The 13,288-nt window shown below is 36.3% G+C and overlaps 1 protein-coding gene across 2 annotated transcripts in view; it reads left to right on the forward strand.

The window, feature by feature from the left end:
* LRP2 (LDL receptor related protein 2) overlaps positions 1–12,538 on the forward strand; it is a 111,702-nt gene extending 99,164 nt beyond the window's left edge. For both annotated transcript variants that reach the window (XM_030952221.1, XM_030952222.1), the window contains 11 exons: positions 320–540; positions 965–1,141; positions 1,650–1,769; positions 3,652–3,742; positions 4,310–4,377; positions 4,540–4,657; positions 6,949–7,078; positions 8,990–9,109; positions 9,205–9,312; positions 9,741–9,812; positions 10,271–12,538. In XM_030952221.1, the coding sequence (XP_030808081.1) occupies positions 320–540; positions 965–1,141; positions 1,650–1,769; positions 3,652–3,742; positions 4,310–4,377; positions 4,540–4,657; positions 6,949–7,078; positions 8,990–9,109; positions 9,205–9,312; positions 9,741–9,812; positions 10,271–10,432 (1,387 nt within the window). In that variant the 3' untranslated portion in view covers positions 10,433–12,538. The remainder of the gene's footprint in view (positions 1–319; positions 541–964; positions 1,142–1,649; positions 1,770–3,651; positions 3,743–4,309; positions 4,378–4,539; positions 4,658–6,948; positions 7,079–8,989; positions 9,110–9,204; positions 9,313–9,740; positions 9,813–10,270) is intronic.
* The last annotated feature ends 750 nt before the right edge of the window (positions 12,539–13,288 follow it).

The following is a 13,288-nucleotide window of genomic DNA, read 5'->3' on the forward strand; positions in this document are numbered from 1 at the left end:
TACATTCAATAGCAGGGCTTGCTGCAACTTGGATTAAATGGTAGATCATGAGATATTGTGATATGTGCTTCTCTCAGCTGGAGTACAGCAGCATAGCTCCCTGAAGTGACATGGATGCTACAGCTTTATTGTGACTGATGGATGTTCTTTCAGTATTTATTGCTCAGTGAGCTCTCTGTGACCTTCTCAATCATATCTGCAAAACATAAGCTGCTGAACAGCTTTTTTTTTCCATTACTGACCTTTTCCATGAAACTCCAAAGGATAATCACAGTGACCAAGTTCTGAACCATATCCATTTCTCATTCTGTCCTTTCAGGCTCATGTATTGGACTGACTGGGGAAGGCAGCCAAAAATTGAATGTGCCTGGATGGATGGACAACAAAGACAAACTCTGGTCTCTGAAGACCTTGGCTGGCCAACTGGTCTTTCTATTGATTATTTGAACAATGATAGGATCTATTGGAGTGATTCTAAGGAAAATATAATTGAATCCATGAGACCTGATGGGACAGACAGAACCATTGTACTACATGGAGGTAAGAATGTACTATACTATTAATAGTAACCAAGATGTGTGCTAACAAGCACTTGGGCTTCACAAGTGGGGCTATATTTGGGAGCTTTTCAACATTAAGTCTTGGTAGTGTTTTCTCCTTTATACAGTGATCAATAGCACACCAGGCTCAGGGATGCCTGGTAACTGGACTCCCAGAGTGGAGTTCGTGACCCAAATAGGAAATAATGTGGAAAACTAGATTCTTGTTTTTTATGTATACTATTAATCAGTATTACTCAGTGTGGGCACTGAGACATGAAGAACACATGAGGATATAAATATATGACTGCATGTGTCTTAAAAGGAAAACAATAAATCATGTATTTAAGCTGAAGAACAGCAGTTTTGTCTGTTCTACTGAAGATTTGCTTGCTAACAGTCTTTTATTTCGTTTCTTTGAGAAGTAGGCAGTCCATACAGCCTTGATATCTTTGAAGGCCATTTATATTGGATAGCTAAAGAACGAGGAGAAGTCTGGAAGAAGGATAAATTTGGAAATGGAGAAAAAGTGAAAGTTCTGACCGTAAATCCGTGGCTTACCCAAGTGCGCATCTATCACCAGCACAGATACAATCAATCAGGTGGGCAGTCAGGATCCCAGTGAGCCATTTCCTGCTGTGAAACTGAAGTTGGGATTGATGTCTGTAAAGAGCTTAGTAAACTTTTGATAATGTGTCTATAAGTAAATGATAATATTAGTTTCTGAAAACCTAAAAATTAAATAGAGGCTGACAAGTATTTTCTGCACACTCGAAATCAACAGTGGAACACCACACACTGGTCTTTTGAGTCTCTAAAATATGACCATGTCATTTCTCTTTTCCCCCTCCCTCACGAGAACAGTCGTAATATATATTTATCTGGCAAAGTGCAGATCATTCAATACTTGGAGTAGTTTGTTCCTGGTGCTATATGGGCTCTCAGCAGCAATTGTCTCTTCCTTTAGAATGTAAGGGTGTAAGAAAAGGCAGAGAGAAGGTTTTAGTATAAATGGTGTGTTGACACAACTGACTATGGAATTGCCCTGCCTTACCTCAGGAATATGCTGCATTGCTTCTTCAAATCTTTATCACTTTGTCACTTTTTCAGTGCCTAATCCTTGTAAAGATGTCTGCAGCCACCTCTGCTTGCTGAGACCAGGAGGATACACCTGCTCATGTCCTCAAGGGACTCGGTTCCTAGAAGGCAGCAGCACGGAATGTGATGCAGGTAGAGTAATTTGTCAAACTGGAAATGAAAGCAACAGAAGCTTTTCTTTAGGAATACAAATACATTACTGAATTAGAAGTATGGAGAGATATACTAACTGATGTAATAGATATTGGTAAGTCAGAATATCTGGCTTTTATTCTCAGTCATCACTGATTTGTGGTCATCTTGTACATTTTCTTTAATGTCTTTGCGTGTCATTTGTAAAATGGATATAGGTCTGTCAATCCATCCAGAGCAGACCCAGCTACAAAACTGGTCACACTTTCTGATTTTTGTTTTGAAATTCCAAAATATTTTTGAATTTTCAAAATATTTTTTTAAGAATGTCTTGATTTCAGAACTAAGAATTTCTGACAAATTATTGTTAACAATTTTGTTTACAATTCTGTAGAAGCTCTTACTTAATCAGTATCATAGAAAGTTAAAGTTTACAGAACTCAAGAGTGTGGACAGAGATAACTTCTGGATAACTATACTCTGGAGAGTCTTTTAGGCAGTAGAATTTCATGCTTGCAATGCATTTGTTGCATTGCAGCAGAACCCTCACAGTGCTTCCAGGAGCACAAATCAAATAGAATTTCTCAGCCTTTACTGAGAACAGTGAAAATACCACTGCAGAATTTCTAGTTCTCTCTAGCTGAGAGTCTGCATTCTTAGCTTACAGTGGTGTGGGTGGTAGCCAGATGTCCTTGTACTTCTCCTTGAAATGTATCTTTAATGTATTCTGATTTGTAGTATTATGTCTGGCATCTTTCCTATGGTTAATTTTCTCCGAATTATATTCTTATTTCACTGAAAGAGAAAATGTTATCACTTTGACACTGCCTTACCTCTAAATTACATTTTCTTAATAATTAGTAGTGATATTTTCTATTGCCATGTGATGTGAGCTGCAGAAAGAGGTTATAGTAATATGTAATAGTGAATGAATATATGCAATATGTGTTTAAATTAGGGATCAATAACTGTGTTGATTGTGTTTGCTAATTGCTGCTTATTGCTCTGGAGACACTGAATTTGATATTCTTTACTCGCACTGCTTTATATAAAATGTTTGGGAATTAAGAAAACTGGTCTTGTGCAGTGACCAAACATAATTTTTGTACATATATTTAGTTTATTTGGCCCTATTGCAGCTACTGAGAAACAGCCTGTAAAACCTCTGCCTTTCCTGTTTCTTGTACCTCATTTACTTGAAGGGTGTTTTACCCGTAAGAAACATTGTAGCAACACACTTCCTTCTTCTGGATGGTAACAATTTTGTGATTTATGTCCATCCTCAATCTATAGCCTATAATAATGGCTCAGATCCCGGGCTTTTCCTATATTAAGTACACTTTTCTGACAGTATATCCAGAGCTCTTACTGAAGACTAGTATGATTTTTTTCCCCACTTGATTCAGCATTAGAATAATGCTCTTCCTCTATGTGTATTTCCATCCATTGCTTTTCTTCATAAGTAATTGTGTTCCAGTTTGGCCTTCTCTGTACAACTTCCTGCTGGTAGAATGGAAGGGTCCGGACAAAAGAGAGAAAGCATTGCTGCATTCTGAATGGAGAGGTTTGAAGGGTGGTGTTGGGCTGTATTGAATGAAAAAAAGGAAGTGAGCAGATACACAGCTCTTGAGCTGACTGTGCCTACACTCTGCTAAGTTGTTATGTTCTGAGAAGAGGTTTTGCTTCAATTAATTTAAGCTGATTTGGCAGAAAAAATAGACATGAGCAGCAAGCACATGTACTATCAAAAACAAAAACTCTGAAAAGCAGCCTGTGAATTTGCACATGCAAGATCTATAGAGACAAAGAAAATGCATTATTGATATTATTTGGTTTGTTGAGGATATCTTGGTAATGCATATGTGGCTTCTGAATTTTGCAGCTATTGAATCCCCTCCCACAATGCCACCAGCTTGCAGGTGCATGAACGGTGGAACGTGCTATATAGATGAAAGCAGCCTTCCCAAATGCAAGTAAGTCTGTATGTTGTTAGGGTAGTCCTGGCTCAGACTCTGCTGGTTTAGTCTCATGAAACAGTTAAACTCCTTGAAATCTGTTGGAAACACTTCTGAAGGTGTCATACATCTGCAGTAGCATTTTTATAACAATTATGGAAAAACACATGCATAAAAATATCAACAAATAAGTAATGTAAATGTATCAGTTTGGGGAAAAAAACACCAAACAACCCCCAAAACCAAAAACCCAAAGATGCAAACCTCTGAAGATTCTAAAATGCTATACCTCAAAATTATAACAATGGAAAAGTGACTCTCAATAAATGTCGCTTGGAACAGCCAGCAGGTGCCACCAGTGCTCCACTGAAACCAGACCTCTGACTCAGCACTTTTTATTTTCACTTTTAGTTCTCTGAATATAGGAGACATACTATATTTACATACAGTCAGTTCAATATATAATTATTGAGCATGGAGTTAAAATTTCTGGGTTGTAGATAAACATTTCAAAATGTAATCATAAAGCTGAGATCCCAAACTTAATAAAAGCCATTCAGTCAGCTGTCCTTTTTACATTTACAGATGTTCTTATGGTTACACTGGGAATTATTGTGAAATAGGATTGTCAAAAGGAGTCCCTCCCGGAACAAGTAAGCTTCAAGAATATATTGCACTTGACATTTGAGCTAAAGAATTTGTAATACCTCACCATGATACCTGTTCAGGTTCAGGCTTTTAATTCTCTGGGCTCTTTTTTTGCACTGAACTATGCTTGCTTGAATGTTTTCTCATTCTCCTGTCTTTGGCAGCAGCAGTAGCAGTGTTGCTGACAGTCATACTGATCATCATCATTGGAGTGTTAGCGGTCGGAGGCTTTTTCAACTACAGACGAACAGGCTCCCTTTTACCAGCACTTCCCAAACTACCAAGGTATGTTTTGAAGGCTTTCAGAGCAGGAATGTCCGTGAACTGGAAATGTATATTTGTTTCTAAATATTTCTGAAAAATCAATTTTTTTTTGCCATGTGCCCATTCTGGTGGAATATGGGAAGTGCAGTGTTGCAGTAACTCCAGTGAGTTTTTCATTCCAGGCAATACCATAGCTGGTCATTATTGTGTAACAAAGGATGACTGTAAAACTCTTTGACATTCTAAATTAGCTTTTAAATAATTGGCAATATAGAAGACTGTTTAGCAGATCTGAAGCTGCATATTCAGTTCAAAAAAATACAAAAGACCACAGTGAAATGTTTTCATTTTTTATAAAACTTTGACCTGAGATGAGTTGAAGAGATCTTTTAACAGTGAAAGGCTGTACTCATCTGCAGTGCTGTATTCATGTGCTTAAAAATATGGCACGTGTGTAGTGAACTTTTGTTTCCAATGCCTGAGACAATGCCTACACTGCTGACGGTCATACTGTTGAATGAAAACCAGCTTTGTAAAATGTCATCAAAAATATTTGATGTTTTAAATCAAAGGAAGATGAATGAAATATATTTTAAATTATTTAAAATTAATTTGTTTTAGAAAAGATGTCAGAATATGATGCTTTGAGTTTTTTTAGCTTTAAGCTAATTATGTGTTTTAAAATGCATAAAAGCGCATCTTCATAGTCCTTGCATCAATTTCCCAGTTATAGCTCTTAAATCAATGCAATTAAATCCCTGTAGTCAGTAATGTAGATGAAGCTAAAACTGCTTCCTCACTGGAGGATTACACTGAACTAGTGACACTGAGTGAGCCCAGATGAACACCACCAAGATAATTAGAGAGATGGAGCAATCTATCTCTCCTACATAGAAAGGCTGAGAGAACTGGGTTTGTTCAGCCTGGAAAAGAGAAGGTTTAGGAGTGACCCGAGCATGATTTTCTAGTAGATGAAGGAAAATGGGGAGAGACTTTTTACAAGAGTCCATAGTGACAGGACAAGGGGGAAACGGATTCAAACTGAGTGAGTAAGTTTAGATTAGATATTAAGAACTAATTCTTTGTGATAGTGGTGAGGCACTAGAGCAGATTTCCCAGAGAAGTTGTGGATGCCTCGTCTCTGGCATTGCTCAAGCCTGGGTTGGAAGGAGCTCTGAGCAACTGGTTTAGTGGAAGGAGTCCCTGCCAATGGCAGGGAGGTTGAAACTAGATTATATATAAGGTCCCTTCCAGCCCTAGCCATTCTATGAATCTGTGATTCTAATCCAACTTTTTCATTAGTTTATTTATTTATGCTGTGAGTATGTCTTAGTGCTGCCATTGCTCAATCCCTCTTGAAACTTGGAACTCATACCTTTACAGTAGACTTAACCCAAGCTATAGCTTAGCTGTTGCCTGTGATATGAGACCTGTCCCTGTACAGGAACCATGCATAAGAGCTACCATTTAAAAATTGAATCAGCTGATGCCTACAGGGCCAACTGGTGATGTGTGCACGCAAAGCACCAGCTGTAGGAAAGAAGTCTAGCATGAGCCAGATCCAGTGAGGACATACAACTGGACATACAATTCCAGTACTTCTGCCTTCCTTCAAGTTAGGCAAATTTGACAAAATTAAACCAAAGGTTAGCTATGGAGCAGATTTGTAGTTAGATGTGGGTGTTACATACTCGGATTTCTGTGTGGGAATGTCCTGTATTTGGTTACTGATTTCTATCTTTCACTTGTCTTATTATTTTTTAGCCCAAAAGTGTGCTTTCAGACCATTTCCAGTATTATTCATAAATATCTAGAGTGCACTTGTGGTTGTCATAAATCTATACACAGATTGAACATTCACTAGTATGAAAACAGTGTCTTGTAGGTATCTTCATGATTTGCATGCATAAATCTTCAGTATAGGTGTTGGTAGATTTATTTGTCAAATTTCAGATGTGCATTTTAAAAACCAGTTTCAATGAAACTGGTTTGAGTGGATCCATGCATTTGTCTTTAAATCAGCATTAAGTAAGAGTGTTCAAAATGTAGGTAAATTTTGTGAAATTTTATTTCATTGACAACATTTGATGTCTACATGAGCACACAAAGGTATTTGAGATGATTCTGAGTGGGCTAACTTAGGTTTAAAAACTCATTAAACTAATAAATACAACTTCTGATGCTAGCTTGCCAAAATTCAAAGTGATAATTATGCTTAGAAGAGCAAATGAAAAAAACTGTATTATAAACTCTCTTTCTGTGTAATCTCTTCTGCTTTCTTTTTGTTTTTGTTTGTTTGGGTTTTTTAATAGTTTAAGCAGTCTTGTAAAATCTAATGAGAATGGCAATGGGGTAACTTTCCGATCTGGAGCAGATGTGACCATGGACATAGGAGTCTCTGGCTTTGGGGGAGATTCTGCTATAGACAGAGCAATGCAAATGGTAAGGTTTAGTTCTCAATTTTTTTAATTGTGTTCTTTTAATGTAATTAGTAGCTTATAGAAGGAAGGCTTTTATCTATAAAATGATAGTGGGATGATAAATGTGTTCTAGAAAAGAAGTGAACAATGATTGATAGTTTCCTGAAACAGCTTTTTGTAATTTGAAAGCAAGGACAAATATAGGACGTTCTTTAAAATAATGTGCATTTTTTGAAGATTTATATAGCAGAAATTAAGTCAATTACCCTCTTTTGTCTTTCAGTATGTTCATGGGATATAAAGGGAATGACTAGACAAATGAAAGCATTGTAACAGGGAATTCTTTAGGATCTCTGTGTTCCACAGAACAGTTTAAAATGTGTAGTTTTCAAAACCAGATAGTATGTTAGAGCATTCAGAGGTAAAACTCACTCCTAACCACAGGATTCATTATTTTGTGCAATACAGTATAGATTTGAAAATTTCTTAGTTTATGAAGTTTAAACAAATTGCATTTAACAGTTATGGGGACATCACAAAGTGTAACTCAATGCACGTTTTGTTATGCACATCTGAGAAATAGCAGATCCCTGTATTATTCCCATTTACCACAAGTACAATGTACAAATGACTTTTACTTGTAGGAAGCAGATCATGGATGTGTTTGAATAGTAAGCACTTGCTGCCAAGCCTAAGGTGGAAACTCCCTAAACTGATGGTGAATAGATATGAAATGAAACAGCTAAAGAAGATAAGTTCCTAGTATGACCTTTGCCTAGATGAAAAAACACAGTCATTGTTAAAATTAGGCAGCTTGAGTAACAAAGCATCCACATAACCATTTTGGTAAATACTGGAAAAATAGCTTTAGGCTTGTATATTACCCCAAATCTTCTTCATGCACAAAGAACTTGGCCATGCTTGGCATTTTCTGGCCTCATACTGACATACTGAAGCTCAAGCAATGCAGTTTATACATTGCCAATAACAGGTCTGAATCCAGACTATCTCTACTTGTGTGGCATTAGTTCTCCCTATGTAATCAGAATATAAACAATTGTTGTGTTCACTGGAAAAGAATTCAAAGGGTTTGGTGAACAGTAGTGAAGAACTGTGGGATATGCCTCCTAAAATTTTAACATCATATATGCACGAGTAGATGTTGGATATTTTTCCATGGGACTATTCTTAGTCAGTCTAGTTTGGGGGAACTGACAAGAGTTTACTGTGTTATAAAAAGCCATATTCTGGTAGCAAAAACATGAATCCGTTGGGCAGGAAGCAGTATTTGTGAAAATGAGGCAGGTTTAAGGGACTAGCTGCTGTACTATTCCTGTGCTATTCCTTGCTGGTTCTGTCATGAGGCTGTGTCAAAGAGCAGGACAAGTGCATCTGGGTGGGGTTTTGTTTTCATTATCCTCCTACCTGTGGTAACTCATCTGACATAACTGAGGGGACACATTGCTCTGTCTCAAAAAATACAGCAGTCTCCTTGCTGGAACAAAATGAATGAATCCCATTCTTTTATATATCAGTTACTGCTTATTAATTTGTATGTAATTTTGAAGTCCCTAAATTAAAATATTTATTTGGATATTATTCTTCCTATGATATCTCTTCCCTGTTGAAGGTATGATTTGTGAAAGTCATCTTTCCTCATCATAAAATACATTGAGTCAAGTATTGAAATGTGTAGGGGGGATTTTGTCCATCTAGGAAATGGGGTAATATTGGAACAATCAATAGTCTAGGCTGCCAAGTCAGAGGGTAAAAGTAAATTGATGTTGTGATTTTAACAGATAAAGCTTTTGTCTAAGCCTACGTGAAAGTAAACATGTGTTGTTCCCCAAGATGAAGAGTTTGACTGCACATTAATTCCTAGGAGTATGGAGGTGTTTTTTCCACTGCAGTTGTTGGGTTTTTTCCTCCATAGAATGAAAACTTTGCAGTGGAGTCGGGGAAACAACCAATCACGTTTGAAAATCCAATGTATACAACCAGAGATGGTGGAGCCAGCACAGCTGGTGCAGTTACAGTCGTTCGGCCAACACTTGTAAGATACATTTTGGCTTGACTTTTACCTTTCATTCTCCCTTATGACCACCTTTTCTGCTTTGAAGAATGTTGATTTTCTTCCTTCTCCTACAGGTAGCAGCAGCTGGTAGTGGGGAAAATGAAAATTTTGAAAACCCTGTGTATTCCTCTGTGATATCTACTAGCCCGAAGGAAACCCCTCAGAGTACAGATGCACCTCCGGTAGGAAATAAAAATGCTCTAAGGCTGCCTTGTTTGTGCTCTACTCCAGATCAGAAAAATTGAATTGCTAGGGAAGATGCAGTCAACTTATTGTAGTTTCATGTCCCCCAATAATTTCCCTTATGTTGTTTTCAAGACAGTTTTTTCCTTTTTCGTATACTTGTCCAGTATATAGGTTTCCATGAAGTAATTCAGTAATTTTTGTTGCCTAGTCTTTTGTGAATACTTCTTTAGGTGAAATAACTTGGTAATCTAGCAAAAAAAGAAATTTTTGTTCCATGCTTAGAATTACAACCTAGTGATGTAAGAACATCCATCTGAAGTCACTGGGGTAGCAGTCAATGCAAGTGAAATCCAGCACTGTAATGGAGGCTTCCAGAGAAGTTTTGAGAAAAATGTGTGAAGTTCTAAAAATTTTTATGTTTCAGGAATCAAAGTGGAGTTTCTTCAAGAGAAAAAAGAAACAAAACACTAATTTTGAAAACCCAATATATGCAGAGGTATTGCTTATATTATATAATTATATTTTTCAGCTAATGTACTGATGGACTTTGTTCTTGCTTTCATAGGATAAAGATTATTGTTAGATTCTGCTGCTATGTGGAGCAGCACAGAAATTCCAGTCCAGGTTAGGGAATGAAGTGGTCGTCAGAGGTTACTAAATGTCATGCACAATGAGGTGTTGAGCAGGCTCAGCTCAGGTGGCACAGATGCTCCTGACATTAAGCATTAGAGTAGAAGTTCCAGTGTATGGAGTATAAATTTCTAGTATTGCTTTTACTCAGCTGTACTATCTAAGGTGAAATTAGCATTTCATTTTGTTACAGGTGGTGTTTTGCAGAAATAATTTATACCATGACATTTAATTTTAGGAATATTTATTTACTGTTTCTGAAAGCTAATATAGGATGTATGGTGCATTAGAATGTAAGGTTTTATTTTATTATTATTGTTCCAGATTGAAAAGGAGCAGCAACAGGACACAGAAAATGTCCCTACCCATTCTCCTTCACTGCCTCCCAAGATTATTCTGAAGAGAGACCAACCACTAGCTTACACAGCAACAGAGGATACATTTAAAGACACCGCCAACCTTGTTAAAGAGGACTCTGTGGTGTAACTAGGTAACTCATTTAGGGAAATTAGACACATCCATTTGCACATATATTTTTTATAAACAGAAGAGTAAGGTTCACATTCAAATGCTTTATAAAAATATATACATCTCTTAGCCAGTGGCTGGAGATGTATGTTGAAACTATGCCTTGTTTTTTTGACAAATGCCAATTTCTATTTTTATGAACGATTATCGTGATGTACTATATGTATATCTTTGCACTGAAGCTGTCTGAAAGTAATGTTATAAATATATTGTACATTTGTAAATTTTTCTGAGATTATCTTGTTCAGTGATGTTGCTAGTAGAAATTTGTATGGAATCAGTCATATATTTAGGGCTAAATTAATTATATAAATGTTTAAAACTAAAAAAAGAGAACCAAACAAGGCAAATAAAGGAACATTATTGATTTACAGGGTCTTTCTTTAGAATGTACCTTTAATAACAGCACCTTTTAAAAATTCTACTGGTGCTCTGGGCATCTTTGCCACCTATTTCATATAGTACTGTATATAAAAATGGGTATCTCTTCCTCTTGTGTTAAACAAAAGATGAAAGAGTCAATGCAGCATTATTATGCTGAATACATACCTGTGAAAAATGTTATTCTTACAATATTTTAATTGCCTGACGTAATTTCCTTTCAATCTCTAAGACACATACTTTTCCTCTAGGTTCCAATTAACACAATTCCATTAATAGTGTTCCTATGAAGACTGGATGTATTTAGATTTTAGAGCCACAACTACTTAATGAGCTTTTATCTTGCTCATCAATGGAATACCTCTGTTCTTGGCTGGAGTCTCTGGAACAAATTTGTACTATGAAGTAGCTAGGTTTCTGTAGCAGCTTATTTCCAAACTGCAAAATATGAAAGATATTGGTTCATTTCAGAATTCCTTCAGGTTTTTTTTTTTTAATGTGAAAATTTAATTTTATTGACTATTTATTTCCTGAGGTGGATATTAATAGAAAGGGAAACAATTTCTACTAATGCAGTCTTTGTAGTTATCTGGTTGTTCCTCTAACCTTCCATCACAATATACTGTTGATCTTTTTAGCTCTTCTAATAACTAGCCAAGATAGTTTCCACAACATGAACCATTTGAGAAAACTCTGATTACAGGACTATGTTCTTCAGTATTCCTGGCTAGCTACTCATACAAAAGATTCCTGAATTTATAATGATTGAGACTTTTGCTACTTGATTGTTTTATATCTAAATTCTCAAAATATATACTATTTCTAATTCTAATTTCTAATTACATTGTAACATACTTTGATTAGAAAAGACAACTGTAAAATTATGCTGCTGAATATGTCTAATAAATATATTATTTTATCACATTCCTATTCCATAATTTGTGTCAAGGCTCTATGTACTTTTTTCAGTTGTGGAGACTTCGGTGCACTCTGAGATGAAAACAACAATGCTTTAGATAAAGTCAAAGAAGAATAGTGCTTACTGCTTTATGCAACCGTCTAAAGTTCTTCCTGTAAGGTTATGTCTTGACACTGACATTGTATCTCTGTAAGTGTGAAAGCTGCCCTGTTACACACATTGAATAAACTGGCGCTTGGAACAGGAAACACTTACTATTGAGAGACTGACAGTCAAGGTAGTATGGACATAAGTGATTAAAACCTTATTTCAATTACCTTTCATATCTGATGTCAGAATCTGATGCTTTGTTTTTTTTATTTTTCTTTAAGCACATTATGTGTTTTTAAAAGAGTTTTTTCTTGAGCCCATTAATGTAGAAAATTCCGTAGAGTTTGCAACACAGCAGACACATCTGGAAAGATTTCTTTGAGATGCAAGGTGCTGTTCTTAAGGAAATAATTGACAAGGTTTTAAAGGGAGAAGGCAGGGCTGACCCTTCCGAAAGACTTGCCTGCAGCTGCATACCATGAGAAAAAGTAGTGTCAGTTTTGGGAATAGTCTTTGTCAGCTCAAAGATTTGGAACCAGTGTTGGTGAAAACTGCTACTATGTGAGCCATGTATCAGAAATACTTTTTTTTTCCTGTTATAATTTTAACTTTCCCTGTAATAATTTCAACTTTTTTAAGATAGGGAAGAAAACAGTCCCTGGGTTACTCTGTAGTTAGGTAGTGTGTAGGTTTAGTTGTTTAGCATATCTGATGGTGAAGGATTCCTAAGCTTCAACTGGGACTCCTCCTCTCAGCAGCATAGCTGCTGAGTACCCTTCTGATTATCTACTCTTCATCAGTGTATGTACACTTGGGATTATGTAAAATTTAAATTTTGGTACTTTGTACAACAGAAGTTTTAGATTATTCTCATAACTTCAGTTTTCGCTTGTATTCTTTTCCCCTTATCAGGACAGTCCCTGCTTGAATTCTTAAATTTTGGACTCTTTCTGTTTCAAAGAAAGCTGATTTTTAGAGATTTCAACAACTGTCTGTATTCTGCAACTATAGAGCTGATAAATTATACCATTAATTTTTTTCATGCACTTTCTCTTTAGAGCTGCCTGGCCAGATAGAAAGATTTCTCTCTCTGCAAGTATTGTGAAATGAAGTTAAATAAATGTATTCTTGAAGGTGTTTGCTAGAGAATAGAACTTCAATGAAATACTTGAAGGCTACTAGCACATTTTACATACTGTCCTTTTTTTTCCCATTGCAAACACACACACATGCCCTCTCACACATAGTGATGAAACTTCTTTTCTTATGTTTGGAGTTCTGACCTGCACATGGTATTTTTTTAAGCTTAATTGAATTGCACATTAATGATTAATCATCAGCACAGCACTTCAGCAAATAAAACCTTTACCCCTTCAATTTTAATATCTCTAGGAGCACCAATTTGTAAGCCTCTGGCCAACAGC

This window comes from Camarhynchus parvulus, chromosome 7, assembly GCF_901933205.1.
Source record: "Camarhynchus parvulus chromosome 7, STF_HiC, whole genome shotgun sequence".
Lineage (NCBI taxonomy): Eukaryota > Metazoa > Chordata > Aves > Passeriformes > Thraupidae > Camarhynchus > Camarhynchus parvulus.